The sequence below is a fragment of the Neopelma chrysocephalum genome, unplaced genomic scaffold, assembly GCF_003984885.1.
Source record: "Neopelma chrysocephalum unplaced genomic scaffold, ASM398488v2 Primary Assembly neopelma1_22b, whole genome shotgun sequence".
NCBI lineage: Eukaryota > Metazoa > Chordata > Aves > Passeriformes > Pipridae > Neopelma > Neopelma chrysocephalum.
In genome coordinates this window covers 16428743-16446782 of record NW_020897690.1, presented here as the reverse complement: position 1 = coordinate 16446782, position 18040 = coordinate 16428743, and the positions used below count along the sequence as shown (strand labels likewise).

At 38.0% G+C, this 18040-nt stretch overlaps 1 protein-coding gene across 1 annotated transcript in view; it reads left to right on the top strand.

The window, feature by feature from the left end:
• Window positions 1–18040, top strand: part of ABCA13 (ATP binding cassette subfamily A member 13) — a 168444-nt gene that overhangs the window by 111758 nt on the left and 38646 nt on the right. The window contains exons 42-48 of the mRNA XM_027682847.1: window positions 5792–5846; window positions 6476–6653; window positions 10489–10604; window positions 14528–14684; window positions 15643–15896; window positions 16166–16358; window positions 17595–17704. Of these exons, the coding sequence (XP_027538648.1) occupies window positions 5792–5846; window positions 6476–6653; window positions 10489–10604; window positions 14528–14684; window positions 15643–15896; window positions 16166–16358; window positions 17595–17704 (1063 nt within the window). The remainder of the gene's footprint in view (window positions 1–5791; window positions 5847–6475; window positions 6654–10488; window positions 10605–14527; window positions 14685–15642; window positions 15897–16165; window positions 16359–17594; window positions 17705–18040) is intronic.

Genomic DNA, 18040 nt, shown 5'->3' with positions numbered 1-18040 from the left:
TGCTTATGCACAGTTTAGGAAAGGTTGGAATGGGTATCTATCACAATTTTTCACCTGTGCCCATAAAGAAGCCTAAATGATCACTGTAAAATTAATGTGGCCAATTGCATATTGAGGACATAGACAAAGGAAGTTGTAGGACATTAGAGAAAATTGTGGCATGATTAAATCAGGAGAATATAATGGCAACTGTATATGTGGAAAAAATAACTCTTTTACAGAGAAATTTATGAAAAGGAGGAGACAGACTTAGTGCTGAACCATATCATGTTTGTTGTTATTGACTGTCTTGCTTTTCCCTTATGAATCTGATCTGGTAAAATTTGCCCAAAGGACTGTTCACACAAGGCTTGCAAGTACAATCCTTAAAAAAACCTTTTGTATAAACACCAGAAGCATATGTTTAGTAGGAGCTTTGTAATTTAGAACTTCTTGGTTTATATGTCATTTATGGTTTTTAAGTCCTCAAAGATGATGGTTAGTTTCCAACTTAATGAGCCTAATTATAGCAGCTTTACATAGTAAAAAGGCATATAAAGGCAAGAAAATATCAATAAGTACATTTTACATCATGTTAACAGCTGTATTGGGACAGAGATATATGTAAAGAACGATGGTCTAGGTGGGCAGAAGAAATTTAGGAAGGGATAGGTTATAAAACTACATGGAAGGGAGTTTTTTAATTAAAAAAATACACATACTAGGAAATACCATATGTTATTAATTGTGTTGGTTTATTCTGCTATTGGAAGGTAGTTTGTAACCTACTTCTTAAGTTCAAGGGAACTTTTTTCTTCTGTGAATTACAAACCAGTTTATTGGTTTTATTTAACCATCTATTTTTTAACAAGGGGGTGTAGGGAGGAAATCATTATACTAAAAAGTAGCAAATTCAGAAACCCTCATGCTCCAGACTAATTGATACAGTTTAAAATAATGAATGAAAGGCAAGTATTATATGTAATGCATTGATAGAATTTTGAATTCTAAATACAACTGAACTTAGTTTAGCACAGTCATATTTGGTTACTTGTAATTCAGCAACCCTGGGAAATTTAATTTCAGTTGTGTGTGTAAATTTAAAAAATGCAGTGCTTTGTTTCTACTACATGGTTTGAGTGGAAATTTACTGTAGAAAATGGTTGCTACTTTTAAGAAATGTGATTAGTTTTTATGACTCTTCCATAGAAGGAAATTAATTCAGTTCAATTTGCTTTTTGATCGGTATTGTATGATAAAATACTGCAGCAAACATTATACTATTTAATGTCATGGGGGTTTATTTCCCTCTGCAATTATCTCTTTTTGACAGTCTCTGTTTATTCTGTACTAGAGAGTTATAGCAGTGCATGTCTGTGTATGGTCTTTTGTTTAATACCAATGCAATAATCTGAAATTTTTGTTACTTTCCTCTTGAGATCTGTGCCCCTCACAGGGACAGGCCATGGTGATTTCAGGAGAGAGATTACTTTCAGAGACATTTAATATTCCTGGGCAGAAATTACTCCTTGTAAAATATTTTATGTATTTTTGTCATTGTTCTGTATTGTATGTTTCATTAATTCCCTGTGGGTCTTCTAGAAAAGTTTCAGTAGTGCAGATGATCTTCTATTAAATTAATTGACTAGGTTCCCTAAACATACAAGTGGGCAAGCCTAAGTTTATGAGCATGAATTCACTTGCACAGAAAATAGCACAGGCATGGATTCATAGCTCTGTTTTTGGTAGTGCATTTTCTTCCCACTGAATACAGCAGACAGTTAATAGCAGTAGAGCAATTGCATATGATTCAGATGAGCCCTGATTAGTTAATGGAATATAGTGAAGAACCTTCCTGAATTTGTGTTAAACTCCCCAGGTTCTGGACACTTTATGGGCAATAATTTTCTACCACAGTCCCTGTGAGAGGTTTACCTGTCTCATAATTTTGGGAAAAGTGATGTGAATCAGTAAGGCCTATAGGTCTCCCAGGCTTGGCAATTCCTGATCATGAGCATCATTTTAAGATTTGCAACCTCTAAAAATGCTACCCCTTAAGCTATTTTGCTGTAATATTTCTGGCATCTGAATCTTGGAGTAAGACAGCTTGGTCAGAACATTCAAATTCTTGATCATGAAGGTAAGACCTTGACAAATGTGGGAAGATCCTCTGTAACTAGAACTTGGCTCACAGCCAAGTTTTATGGCTCTAGTTTTTTGGCTCTCATGAAAGAGAAGGCCTGGAAGATATGATTTTGCTCTTTGCCAATTTAACTGAGCAGTACTAAGTAAACGAAGTATATTTCATCTTGTTAACTTCTTATTTTAGTGCTTCTGAAATGATCATTTTCCAAAAGCTTTCTGACATTGTAAAGTCAAGAACACTAAGTAAGTTTGGCGATGACATTAAATTGGGAAGAGCTGTTGACTCCTTCAAGGGCAGAGAGGCCTCAACAAATTAGAGAGCTGGGCAATCACCAACAATATGAAGTTTAACAGGGGCAAGTGCAGGATTCTGCACCTGGGACAGGGTAACCCTGGTTGTGTGTATAGACTGGGGAATGAGAGGCTGGAGAGCAGTGCTGCGGAAAGGGAGCTGGGGGTCCTGTTTGATGGCAAGGTGAATATGAGTCAGCAGTGCCCTGGCAGCCAGGAGGGCCAACCGTGTCCTGGGGGGCATCAGGCAAAGGTGGTTGAGGGAGGGGATTGTCCCTCTCTGCTCTGCACTGGTGCAACCTCAACTTGAATATTGTGCGCAGTTTTGGGCACCATGATACAAGAAAGATATTAAGCTATTAGAGAGTGTCCAAAGGAGAGCAACAAAGATAGTGAAGGGCCTGGAGGGGAAGCTGTATGAGGAGTGGCTGGGGTCACTTGGTCTGTTCAGCCTGGAGGAGAGGAGACTGAGGGGAGACCTCATCACAGTCTACAACTTCCTCGTGAGGGGAAGAGGAGGCAACCAGTGACAGAACTTGAGGAAATGGTCTGAAACTGAGTCAGGGGACATCTAGGTTAGGTATTAGGAAATGGTTTTTCACCGAGAGGGTGGTTGGACACTGGAACAGGCTCCTCAGGGAAGTGGTCACAGCACCAAGCCTGACAGGGTTTAAGAAGCATGTGAACAATGCTCTCAGGAACATGGTGTGATTCTTGGGCTGTCCTGCACAGGGAGACGAGTCGGACTCTATGATCCTGATATGGTTCTATGATTATTTCTTCTAATGTGCACATTTTTATTCAACCATTAGAAAAGCTTATAAAAACTTTCTGGGAACTAAGCTTTTTTCTATCATGCTACTTTTCCTTTACATAAATGGAATTTCAGCTAATACTTGGTTTCAGTGGGAAAAAATAATTTTCTTTGATATGCCAGTTTTGCTTCAGAACAAATAGCAGCAATTGTTTAAAAAATTAATGGTGTAAAAGAAAAACAAAGGAAAATTTTGAACATCCCCTCTAGGCAAATGCCATGAAAGACTTCTACAGATAGCAGATGTATCTACTAGCGATGAATCAAACCTTAATGGCTTGAATCTTCTGCTGTTTTTCCAACTACCATTGGGCTTCAGTGTACAGCATTTAGCTGTTATTTACAAAATCTTCACCTTGTACTAGTTTAGTGGGCAAGTTAATCATCATCCTCTGCTGTTCAGCTTTTTACCATGCAGTGCTTTAGTGATGTTTAGATTACTCTGGCTTGAAGATGAGGAATGAAATATTAAAGGGGCAAAAATAAATGTGTACTTAGTCAAATTGCACCTGTTACTAGAATGAAGACATTTTTTGTCTTTATATAGCTGGACTCTAGCAAAATATGACAAAGTCTGTTCAATTAAGTGGTGCCCTGCAGAGTCCATCTAAGGCTACCAACAATTTGTTCCTTTACCAAAGATACTGGGAAGATTATAATTGCTGTTAGGATGGAGGTTTCTTTTTAATTTGGAACAGTACAGATTTATTTAGGCACTCTAATCAAATAGTGCTGGTGTTGTGGCTTAACCTAAGCCCCATACACTCAGCCACTCACTCACTCTCCCCCAGTGTGGATGGGGGAGAGAATATTAGAAGTGAGAAAACTGATGGGATGATATAAAGACAATTAAATAGGTAAAGCAAAAACCATGCACATAAGCAAAGCAAAACACGGAATTCACTCATCTCTTCCCATGGGCCGGCAGGTGTCCAGCCTTCCCCAGGAGTGTGAAGGAGCAAGACTCAGGATAGGAGCAGTTCCTGGCGTGGAGAAAGACATACAGCAATTGACAGAACGTTATTATGTGGTTTCAGATATGTGCATCGCATTGTATCCACACTACACAGAGCACAGCCTGGGCACGCCCGGGCTTGCCGCCAGTTTTGCCTGCTCCGTGCTTCCCCCCTCCCCTCTCTGTAGGGGAGACTCCTCTCTGCAGAGAGGAGACAGTTACCATTCGCCCTTTCCTTCCCCGGTTCCTCCCACGTTCCTCCCCCTTTGCCTGTGGCCCTACCCCGATTTGTTCCCCTGTTTGTCTGTCTCATGCTCCACCCCATGTTCTAGCCCTTTCCCCACCTGAATTCATAAAAACCCCTACACGCCTCAATAAAACATACCATTTGCATCTCTGCCTTGACTCTGGACCTGTCCATGCTGTGTCACTGCCCCATCCCCCCTCGGACTGTGGCACAGGAGAAAAGGACTCCATCATGACTAACACTGGCTTGGGGCTAATGCCATCACACTGAATATCCCCCTATTCCTCCTTCTTCCCTCATTTTATATGCTGAGCATGATGCTATATGGAATGTCCCTTTGGTCAGTTGGGATCAGCTGTCCTGGCTGTGTCCCCTTCCAACTCCCTGTATATCCCCTGTCCCCTCTCTGATGGGTTGGGGTGAGGAGCAGAAAAGGCCTTAGCTCTTTGTAAGTGCTGCTCAGCAATAGCCAAAACATCCCTGTGTTACCAACACTGTTTCCAGCAAAAATCCAAAACATACCCCCAATACCAGCTACTGTGAAGAAAATTAACTCCGCCCCACACAAAATCAGCACAGGTGGTACGCTTGTCAGGCACACATGCAGAAATAAGTCACAAACAGGATCAAGACCAGGAGAACAGCAGCCTTCACACTGACTGCGTTTCATCTTTCTCCTCTACCCCCCCAGCTTTTCTTCTGTTCCTTGAAAAGAAAAAAGAAAAAATATATAGCTCATTTTGCTAGATTGTTACGTGGTAGTACTTGACTGCACCAACTACTAAAATAAACCTAAGAATGCATTGCCAACTCAGTATTTTTCTTGGTCTTCCAAACTGGGTATGGTTTTGATTTAAAACTCTACAGTTTTTATCTGAGGTGTGCTTTTTAGTTTGTTTTTTTTTTTGTGTGTGTGTGTGAACTAAATAATTTTTCTCTGCAAATCTAAAAATTGCTGAAACAATCTGATCTATAATGTAAACCAAGTGTATAAATTGCCTACCTTGCTCCAGGAGATTAGGTATATGAACAAATTCTGCTTTAGGTTTTGTCTTCGGTCTCTTCTGTGATGTATAATCTGCAGCAATATACAACATTGTGAATCAATTTCTGAAGATCAGAATGCATAAAAACATCTATTGATTATGTTTGTTCATTGGTTTTTGGTGGATCCAAACTCTGGAAATCACTCAACAGGAGGCAGTATTTGTTTTTGCAGCTTGGTGCTTGACCTCTTTCTGTTGATTACTAAGTATTTAGCTTTTTCATTCATACGTGTAAAAGGTTTTAACAGTGTACTCCAGAATTTGAAGTCCTGACATAGCATTTACTATTTAATGACTTATTTTTATTTTTGCAGGGATAACACTCTACAGCCAGCCATATGGAGGAGCCTTGCTGGATGAGGACAAAATGTGAGCAAACTCTTAAAATGTATAACAGCAGCAATGAGCAGACAATTTAAACTATCAATTAAATCAGAATATACGTTGAATGGAATAGATGCTGTGACTTTATAGACACAATTCTGTTACACTGAGTGAAGTACTTTCTAGTGTGGACTGTCTGTCAAGTCCACTGTTTATATCAAAAATGGTTGCATTATTTTGTAGAGAAAAATACTGAATTTATGCTGACTGTGTCAGGACGGTTTTAAACAGGTTAACTGCTTCAAATGATTGTCAAGTGTTTAAATTTTAATTTTCTGTAGCAAAAGCTTTGTTTTATACAGACTTTAAACACACACTCTGCTCTGTAACTCTCGTATAGTTTTGTAACTCATCTTGTGCCCTGTTCTCTAATTAGATGTTGACAGTGCACATACATTTTGTCCTTGCTCACAGCAGGGGGGATGGAACAAATGATCTTTAAGGTCTCTTCCAAGCAAAACCATTCTGTGACTCTATCGTGTTTGCAAACACAATTAAAGGTCCTAATGTCTAGTGCCATTTTGGTAAGAAGTTGACCTAGAAAATGTTAGCATTTGAGGTTTTTTTCCCCATTGTGTTGTGTTTTCATTATGCCATTTTCTTTTTTACCCTAGAATGGAGAATGTTCGTCAGTGTGGGGTAGCACTGTGTATTATGCTGGGTTTTTCTATCCTTACCGCATCCATTGGAAGTGCCATAGTGAAAGACAGAGTATCTGGCACAAAACGCTTGCAGCACATCACAGGCCTGGGTTACAAAACTTATTGGCTTGCTAACTTCTGCTGTGATATGGTATGTATTGTGTGGGGCAGCATGTGTTCAGGTGTAAATTTTTAACTAGTTTGTCATAAATGAGCAAAAGGAGATATGATCACAAGATACATGAATAAGATTTGAATTGTGCTGAGTAAGAGCTCGTGGCTGTCATGCTAACAAGCATTGGGACACCTTTCCTACTTTAATACAGTGCAGGGATTACATTCTTTGCTTCCCAAAGCTGAATTGTACAGTATTTGCTAGCTTTAGGCATGTACACTATTTTACAAATAAAAGTAAGTTGGCTAATCAACCTAGACAGAAAGAATCTTCCACACAGCAGCTCATAGCAGGAGTTTTTGTGCTTTTGGCAAAATCTTTCAGACTGGTGGAGAAAACCGAGGATAGTAGTTGGCTGTTTTAAGGGATGATTATATTGTCTGTTGTTGCGGATAACATGAGAGATACTTATAATCGGTATCTTTTATTTCTGGCAAGCATTGGAACAGGCAGCCCAAGGAAGTGTTGGAGTTGCCATCCTTGTAGGTACTTAAAAGATATGTAGAAGTGGAATTTAGGGACATGGTTTAGTGGTGGACTTGGAAATGCTGGATTAATGATTGGACTTCATGTTCTTAAGGTCCTTTCCAAATTAAATGATTCTATGGTACCCAGAGGTTTTTGGAACACTCTGTTTTCATTCAGACTATTCTAATTCTGAAACATTAGATCTTCACCCATCCATGCTTGAAATCAGAATTTTCACACTTGAGCAATCTTCAGGTAAGAGCACATTTCTTCAAATGTTATTTACTTGACCAGTCAATCTTGATATTCTTTTTTTCTGATGTTTCAAATAAAAGGGCTTGGTTAAAACCTCAGTCCTTCATCATTCAGTTTCTCCTTGTGCAGCAAAGTCAACTCCTCATTATTTTCTGCCAATCTCTCAAAACATTCTCACAAATTCAACACAGTACTGCATGATCAATCATGATCTGGGAAAGAACAGACACTGCTTTAAATGCTAATTGTGCTGCAGATCATTTAGGGACACTGAACACATGAATATATGAACTGTCAAATTTTAAATCCCTCTACATATTTTAAGTATTACAGGCTGTCTCCTGTATTATGGGTAGCACATTCTTTACTAGGCCTGCAGAAGTATTTGATTTATGAAATTGCTCTCATGAGAATCAAGGTGTTCTTACTGTATTTGTACAGGTGAATGGTATTCATTACTGTGTTCAACAAATGGAAAATGTGTAAGTGCTAAGAAAATTTACAGACAAATAGAGAGATTTTTTTCAGATTAAGCATGTGTCACTAGAGGGGCAAAATTAAAGTTGTTTTTTTTTTTGTACATGCCCAACTTCTGTAATACACCATGCTTTCAGGGTAAGATTTCCAATAGAATTTGATTTAAAGTTATTTATTTCAAGACAAAAGTCCCAGGTCTGTTGAAACATACTTTGTGACTTCTCTACCATATTTTTTAAACAGCTTCAGGATAACTGAAACGTAAATCTGTGGAGTGATATATTATGATATTTGTATATGGCATTTAAAAAGTACACTGTGAATTAGATGAACACATTGCATCCATCTACATTTTACTCCATTGCCCTTCTCTTAAAAAAAATGTCTGTCTTCCCAGTAGCAAAGAGGTAATGGCCTCTGGTTTAATTTGTAACAGGTTTTCATTGTACTTCAGTATGAAAGCCCAATTTTAATAGTAAGGATGTTGTTCTTCTACACTGAATATTTAGCTAGAGATTGATTTGTTTCCTCTGTTGCAGTTGCATCTCAGAATCTAAGTTATATTAGGATAATGCCAAATATTATATCAGCAGAAATGCAGGCAGTCATTGCCCTAAGGAGCTCAAATTCAGTGCACAGAGCAGGCAGACACTGAGAACAGAACTGAGCACAATTTGCACATCTTGACATTGCTAGTTGCATGCGGAACCCCTCTCTCTTGAATAGTTTGGTATGAATCCCCTGTACCAATCCCATCCCGCCCCCCCCCCCCAAGTATTTGGTTACCAATATGTCAAAAGACTAAACAAAGAAACTGCTTTCCCTTTTGTCTAATGGCTGTAACTCTTCTACATACTGTGTCCATTCCCAATAAAAGTTGTCATTTGCTTCATCAGCACACGTGGTCCTTCATCCTAAGTGCAATCACACAACACCTACAGGATGGACAAGGGATCAGACCCAGCCAGCATGGGTTTGGGAAGGGCAGATCCTGTCTAACCAACCTGATCTCCTTTTATGACCCGCCTGGTGGATGAGGTGAAGGCAAAGCCTTTGACACCATCTCCCATAACATTCTCCTGAAAAAGCTGGCAACCCATGGCTTGGACAGGGGTACTCTGTTCTGGGTTAGGAACTGGCTGGAGGGCCAGGCCCAGAGAGTGGTGGTGAATGGTGCTGCGTTCAGTTGGCAGCCGGTCACTAGTGATGTCTCCCAGGGATCAGTGTTGGGCCCAGTTCTGTTTAATATCTTTGTTGATGATTTAGATGAGGGGATTGAGTCCACCACCAGCAAATTTGCAGATGACACCAAGTTGGGGGGGATTGTTAATCTGCTGGAAGGCAGGAGGGCTCTGCAGAGGGACCTGGACAGGCTGGAGAGTTGGGCTGATTCCAACGGGATGAGGTTCAACAAGACCAAGTGCTGGGTTCTGCACTTTGGCCACAACAACCCCCTGCAGTGCTACAGCCTAGGGACAGAGTGGCTGGAGAGCAGCCAGGCAGAAAGGGACCTGAGAGTTTGGATTGACAGGAAGCTGAACATAAACCAGCAGTGTGCCCAGGTGGCCAAGAAGGCCAATGGCATCCTGGCCTGGATCAGGAACAGTGTGGCCAGCAGGACCAGGGAAGTGATTCTTCCCCTGTACTCAGCGCTGGGGAGACCACACTTCAAGTACTGTGTCCAGTTCTGGGCCCCTCAGTTCAGGAAGGACATTGAGGTGCTGGAGCAGGTTCAGAGAAGAGCAACAAGGCTGGTGAGGGGACTCGAGCAAAAGTCCTATGAGAAGACGCTGAGGGAGGTGGAGTTGTTCAGCCTGGAGAAGAGGAGGCTCAGGGGAGACCTCATCAGTCTCTACAACTACCTGAAAGGAGGTTGTAGCCAGGTGGGCATCAGTCTCTTCTCCCAGGCAACCAGCAGTAGGACAAGAGGGCATGGTCTTAAGCTCTGCCAGGAGAAGTTTAGGTTGGATATTAGGAAGAAATTTTTTACAGAGAGAGTAATCAGGCATTGGAATGGGCTGCCCAGGGAGGTGGTGGATTCACCATCCCTGGAGTTTTTAAGATGAGACTAGATGTGGCACTTAGTGCCATTGTCTAGTAACCACGGCGGTATTGGATCAAGGGTTGTACTTGATGATCTTGAATGTCTTTTCCAACCCAGTTGATTCTATGATTAAAGTCCCTTTTAAAATTGTATCCTTGCTATTTTCCTATGACTGAAGCACCAATCAGTGGAACTGCTATTTCTGAAAACAAGCCTCTGTATTCAGAGTATAATTTGATGTTTTGGAGCAATAGCCCCACACGGACTCATTATCTGGAAGAGTTAGCTTGTTAAATGGATGTACTGGAAAGGTCAATAGAAATAGAATTAAGGGGAATATTCTGTAGTTGGATTTTATCTTGTCAGGCTGTTTCATGTGTAGGGGGCAGTTTCATGGCAAGTGTGGACTATGAAATCTCCAATCTCTTCTGCCTATTCCTTTCTAATTTATAGTGTAATTATATTGCAAATATGGAAAAGTTGATTTGTATAGCCCTTCTATGCAAATTAAGTGAGACCAGTAAGAGATGCTCACCTGCTCAATATCTTTTTTCCTTCTGTTGCTAGCTATTTTACATGGTTCCAGTTACCCTGTGTGTTGGTGTTATTAGTGCCTTCCAGCTATCAGCCTTCACTTTCCGGAAGAACTTGGCGGCCACTGTTCTCCTGCTGATACTCTTTGGGTATGTGATTGGAAATGCTACTGTGGAATTATAACTTCTAGGAAACAAAGAGAAATCTTTAAACATAGTTTGCACCTGCTACTGGATGCATGGTTTTCTGTCTTTGGAAATAATTATGATTCAGCAAAATATAGTGAGAAAACAAGCTGAAACAAGAGTGTGAAAGTTAAAAAGTGGAGGGAGATTTGCTCCCACATTAAAAAATAAACGGACTGGAAATGTCTCAGAGAATACTTGGCCTTTATAACAGTCATGTGGGAATAATAACATAGGTCAGAATTTCAGTGCTTAGCTTTGAAGAATATCATCAAGAAGGTAAGAAATGGCTGTCTTTTATTACAGTTCTAACCATTTTCTGTAATTCAACATAGCTTCTGGAGTTTATATTTCCAATGAGAAGTCCTATGTGGAGTACCGGGCTGGTTGGAGCTTTGTCTCCAAATAGTACTGTGAGACTGGAAAGTTATACCATACTACCCTCTTGCTTAGTTTCACATAAAAAAAGAAAAAAGGACTTCTAAAAAGTTGAAATAACTCATTAAACAGGGGATTGATATCTCTATTAACACAAGGTTGTTGAGCCCTGAGTTCAATCAAACCCATGGTCTATTCTGTTCCTTTATTTCTTCCTACATACAGTCCAAAGGGACAGGAGAAATGCTGAGGGTTACTAGTTACAGGAAAAGGCTTCTGAGAAGTTTCTTCCTTGTCTCAAGCAACTAATTGTGACTATCCTTATAGGGGGAATGCTTATCTTACAAGACAGATGTTTAGATAATGAAATATAACAAGTTCATGAGAGAATGATAGGGAAAGATAGTAGAAAGGACCTTCTGCAAGATCATGACATATTCTATTCCAGGAAGAGTCTCAGATAAACACTTCAAAAAACACTCTGATTTACTATATTGCATCTTAAAACTGTTTTCAAGGTTTTGTGCCTCCAGTAACTCATTTTTTGGAAAACTGTTTTGGTATCCTCAAAACTGGATCTATTCTTTGAAATTCCAGCCTATGTTTATTCAGAGCCATACTTCATAATTCTCCTTCATCAAACATCTTTTGCAAGCCCAAACAAGCCAAGTCCTCTCTCGTAAAAGGCCTTCCAAATTCCCTGGATAATTCTATTTATAATTTTTCCTTATAACTCTAGTTTGAGCTCATCTTTCCTGGGCATGAATGGCCAGACTAGTATGAAATATTCTGGAGGTCATGATCTTGTAAATAACTTGTATGAAACATCTAAGGTTCATTTTTTTCTCCTCTCTATATCACTCTCAGGTACCACTCTCACTTCCTTTGTTCTGCACTTTGATCAAGTGATTCCTTCAAATTATAGGCAGAAATTCTAATCAGCCTTACTGCAAAAATTTTACACTATTAAATCTCATATTTTTCTTTTATTATCATTACAACTGTTGAATTCTTCTTGTGATCCAGTTGCTGTCACCCTAGTGAAGAATAAGCATCTATAGAAATCTTAGTCAAGCAGCAAATGAAACATACAGTATAGACGTACATCTGCTGAAGTCATGACATGTTTTCTGTGCTGTTATATAGGCTTTGGTCCTGCCCACAGTGTACTACCAAGTGCCAGTTATGCTGGCATTGTTTTAACCAAAATGTTGAGTTAAAGTTTGGATATTTCAGGAGAAATAAGCATTGACTGAAAAGCTGGAATGTCTTTTTTTGTTGACCGCCGATGTTCCATAATCAGCCCAGTATAATCCCTCCTGTACTGATCAGCTTTGGCTGACATAACAGATACTGGAGTAATTTTTACAAGGAAGTCTATATATTCAATATGTATTAACATGAATTAAAAATACAATAGCTGTCAGTTGTAAGTTTAACACATCTCAAGGACAATGATAAAGTTCAGAGTTTCCAGTCTTCCTCATCTACCCTTTACTTAGCCTAAAGACATGGTAAACATGATGAAGCCCATTGTGGTAATTTTATCCTTCCCCAGTACTGCTCATGTAACCCTCATTCATCTACATGCCATCATGCATTTTTTTCCCTTTTAAAATGTCTCTTCAATGTAAATTTGTGCAGAATTTTTGATCTAGAATAAAGACAAAAATAGCCCTGTTATATAAAATAGGTAAATGGTGTGCCAGAAGGGGCTATGCTTGAAAGAGTAATCAGTAGTTTCCTAGTGTTCTACCTTAACAGTGATTTCCTTTAAAAATATAATGGTCTCTTAAATAAGCTGCATTTTTTTTTCTTTTAGATGATAGCAGTCGTGTTTTGTAGTCCAAATGCTTAAGCACTTTTGTCCAAAACGTTCTCTTTTGATATTACAAAATAATAAATTGCAACTGAAGCTGAAGGAAAAGAGGATAGAAATGTAGATGTGACTGGCAGCTACTTTGAAGGCTGCATTTGAACATTATATAACTTTAGTATTCTGAAAGTCTTACTCATTTCCTAGCAGCTATAAGCAAACAAATAAAATTTTGCTTTAATTTACAGCAGAGTAACAGCACTCTAAATCATGTCTCTTTCCTGAGCTGTTTCCAAGGATGGACTTGTATTTATGATATTGTAATTCAGAGCAACACTCAGAACAGTGATTTTGGTATGTGCATGAAGTGAACAAAAGATTGTGTTATTAAGACTGGCAACAGGATACTGAAAAGTATAGTGTGACCTTGAATACTTACAATATTCATTTGAGATCCAAACATTGAGTAATTTAACCTTTATTGTCCTGTAAACTGAGCATAACATCTTTATTACTTCCCAGTTTGTTTCTTAAGGAAAGGATTTTGACATTCTCCAATGCAAAAAGTTCATCTATAAAGTACAGAACACTGAATTCAAAAAGATCTTTCATGGCTTGTAATCTAAAATGCTGTTTGATGCAACGAAGAAGTCCATTCACAGATTTTTGGCTAGTTACTCTTGCATTGAGCTCACTATTAAAACAGTTATATTAATATTATATAAGTATTTACATATACAATTTACATATACACATTTACATATACACGTGTATATTTACATATACACATATATACTTATCATCATGTAATGTTGTGCACTGGCACCTATACTCCTGCAGTCTCTATACTGCTGGTTTGATAGATATGTCTTGTGCTATGTTGAATGGAAAATAAATTTCCTTCACATGACATGCATGCTCATCAGATTGCCTGGGCATTGTTTTAGTCTTTATAAAAGCCTCTTTATAAAAAATATAACTACTTCCTTTTGGATAGGCATCATTTGACTTGTCAGAATAGAGAGAGGGTGTCTTCCCTCCTTGTTTAAAGATTTGCATTGAAGGTAATGTAGCCATGGATGTGCTGTCTTATCCTCATTGTGCTATATTAACTGATAACCTGGTTTAGGTAAAAGCATGGTCTGTAGGATATTTCAGTTCTCAGATATCACTGGCACAGTTCCAGTTCAAGGATTATTGTTTTTTTCTTCTTTTTTCCACCCTCTTTCTTTGCTCACTCCCTCCTTCCTCTTTCGTTCTTTTTTTCTTTTTATGAAAGCTTCTAAGGAAACCTGACTGCTTAGGATCCATGATTTAAGTATTTGGTTTTAATTGTATCTCTATGTAAGAGACTTGTTAACGTGCATGGGTTTGCAGTCATTCAGAAATCAGGATTGTGAGCTGTCTGAAATAGTAACAGTAAATATCTGCAGTTGATATATGCAAAAATGGATCATATCTGCCCATCACATGGCAGTGTACATCTATGGAATCATAAGGTACTTTGATAAAGAAGACATATCCAAAATTTGTCTTTTTTTTTTTTTAATCCATTGTTCAGAAGACTTGTTTGTATATCTTAAAAATAAGGAGTAAAAACTGTGGTTTTTTTCTAGTGTGATAACTGACTTTTTTTTTGGGAGGTGAGACAAAAAAATAAGTTTTTTGACAGTTTTGTTTCTTTAACTTTCAGATATGCAACTTTACCATGGATGTATCTTGTATCCAGATTCTTCTCAAGTTCAGATGTAGCTTTTATTTCTTATGTCTCCTTAAATTTTGTGTTTGGCCTGTGTACCATGCTGGTGACTCTCTTACCTCGTTTGTTAACTATAATTTCCAAAGTGCAGGTCAGTATAAAATCTTTGATTTAACTTTTTCATAACTGAAATGTATGCACACACATACATGCATGGGTTTTTTTTGAGTTTATGTATGTTTATACATATGCACAGATAAGATTTTTCCAGCAGAAAAACATACTTTTTTAAAAAACATTTATGATTTTTCTCTTCTGGTATACACTGCAATGCTTATTATCATCTTGAATTTTAACTACTCTATAACCAAAAAAAGCATGCTGTAATAGCGGGAAAAGGTTTTTAATTGAAACTTTGACATTTTCTAGACCATTAAGTTGTAATTGGCATATAATGGGAGCTGTTCTGGTCCATTAAATAGATTATATGCATTGTAAAATGTGTTTGAATAATATTGACATAAGAGATAAACCGTGTATTCCTAGGATCAGTAATGCCCTGTATAAATAGTAATATGCATTCTCATTCCATATATGTAAATTTTCATTAGTTGTAATGGTATTTAAACAACTTGATGGAGAGGAGAACCCAAATGTGTATGAATCTCCACGCATGTACAGGTCAAAAACTTGATGTTTGAGGTCAGATCTGGATTATGTGTCACTTAAGTTTTTCAGTAGATTTGGTGTTCGTTTGGGTTTAAGTTGATGATTTAAAATTGATAGTATTCAAATACTAAAATTTTAAGAAAATAGAATGATCATGGCCACGTGTTTTGATACTGTCTGTGAACCTCAACGAAGTTTAGAAACCCATGTCCCCAGGCAGTCTAAAATACAATAAGATATGAACCCTGCCCAGAAAAATCGTTCACAGTATGCGTTTTAGACATCAGTTCACCTTGAGTGAGATTTGAATGCTGTATCCAGCTTTACAAGTGCGCTTGTTATGCTGTTGGAAAAAACTAAATTTCTGTTTTGTTTTGGTTTGGTTTTCTTTGGTTTTTTTTTGTTTTCTCTCCACCCATCGTTGCTGCATCTTAATACAGAGTTTTCAGAACATCTACAATATCCTCAAATGGGCATTCATCATATTCCCACAATTCTGCTTAGGCCAAGGTTTAATAGAGCTTTCGTACAATCAGATCAAGTTTGACCTCACCAGTAACTTTGGAATAGATTCATATGTGAGCCCTTTTGAGATGGATTTCCTGGGCTGGATTTTTGTGGAAATGGCCCTTCAGGGAACACTGCTACTCCTTTTGCGTCTTTTCCTTCATTGGGATCTCCTCCAGAAGCAAAGGTGTGTTACCATTTTTATTCTGCTGTAGTGGAGATGGAACTAATTTTTACAGAAAGAAAATATTTGAACATCTGAAGGTAAATAATTTTGATAACATGGTGTACCTAAATTAATGGAAACTACAAAAAAAAATAGTTGTTGTTTCCCTCAAATTCTGATGAGAATTAATCACGAAGCTGTAAGGGATTGTAACCAGGGAAATAAGAGTTATTCAGAGTGCAGCAGTGACCAATTTACTATATATGATTTATTATCATCTTCTGTTTTAGGGGTCATTGTTCAATTAACAACATGGTCAGCCCATCAGAAGATGTTGATGTAGAAATGGAGCGACAGCGACTCTTTGGTGGAAGAACTGGTAATGATGTGCTACTTCTGTACAACCTCAGGAAATGTTATGGAGGTTTCAGTAAAAAGAACACAGCTGTGGAAAACATAAGCTTGGGAATACCAAAGGGAGAGGTAAAGAGGTCTTTTTGTTCCCTTGTATAAAGTAACACTTCATTCTGAGCAATTGTTTGAACATCCTCAGTGTGTCTACTGTGAAAGATCTGTAGATAGCAGCAGAACAACTTCAATTGGAGTAATTTCTGAAAATCAATTACTGGATAAAAGCAGAAACTCTGGTGGTGTTTAAGAAGCAACTGTTCACTTAGTTTTTGGGTTACAAATTCATCCGAGTCTTAATTTTTTCTTCTTCTTGTCTTTACTAAGTTACTGTGTTATCAGCTAACACAAAAAATGAGTAGGTAGCATAACACCCCAATGTTCAAAGAGAAAGCAAAGAATATCTAATTCAATTGTAAACTGTGGACTGAATCCTAAATTTGTCACCAAGGAACACTTTTAGTTTCCATGCTGAAATCATCACGCTATATTTTAATATAGCATATAACATGCTAATATACTATTTTAATAAACTCAAATTTAGCATTAAACAGCATTTGTGTTTTGGGGGTTTTTCCATTATTGTTATGCTTATGGGAATTACAGATGATAATTTCAAAACTGCTGAGCGGGAAAAGACTTTTCTTAGTTGCTAATAGCAAATTAGAAGACCTGAGAAATTAGAGTATGGCAGCCCAGGTCCAGTGACATCTGACTAATTATTGATCAGCTGTTGAGTAACTGAGGTAACCAGGAGGTTACCATTATGAATCCTATGACAGCTGAAGCATAAATTCATTGCAGATAGGGGCCTAAAATAAGTGTTCAGAGTGAGTGTGTCTCTTGGCTGTCTTGTATTTATTTACTTGTACTGAGTGAAGCACCTCATAAGAAGCTGAGAATTATTAACTCTGTGGACTGGTGATCAGGGCTCTCCAATAGGACCCAAAATCCTCAGGTACAAATGTAGTATTTACAAATAATATGGATAAATAATGCATTTAGTTACTGGGCAGGGTTTTAAGTGGAGGGCTATAATCCTAAATAAGTCACTTTTAGATATTAGGAGGTAATCAAAATATTATATCTATGGGGTTTTTTAAAACTGATTTTCTGTGGGAAAGGGAGTTTACACATATAGTATATCCATGTACAGTATCTTACAGACATATGATAGGAACTGAGAAAAGGGGAAACTGTTGAAGAATTAATATTACTTACTTTTTTCAGCATAGCAGATTAATTGCTCCTGCTCCTTGTTTTTGTTGGGTTTGTTTTGGGTTTTTTTTCCCATTTTTTTATCTCTGATAGTGTTTTGGACTCCTGGGAACAAATGGAGCTGGAAAAAGCACAACATTTAAGATGCTGACTGGAGATATCATCCCATCTGCAGGACGTGCTGTTATTCGGACTCCTACTGGGTAAATAACAAGAGTTTGATCAGAATGGTGCTAATTGATAATGCCAATGATTAAAGACTCAGCACGTCTTCAGTCCTTTATACTGTACTCTAAGGACCTGTTTTGTTCCCTTTTAAATGTCTCTTGCTTTATTCCTGTTAAGTATCTGCAGAAAAGTATTTTAGCATTATTTAATTCTGTTTGAATACTCTGTTAATTGAGAACAAACTTGCATGGTACCAAAAGAGTAGACTCTAAGAAGACTTAACACACATTCTTTTAAAACTGTAAAAAAAAAAATCTTAACATACAGTATATTCAGATGCATGGACATATATCCCCCATAGTAGTGCTGCC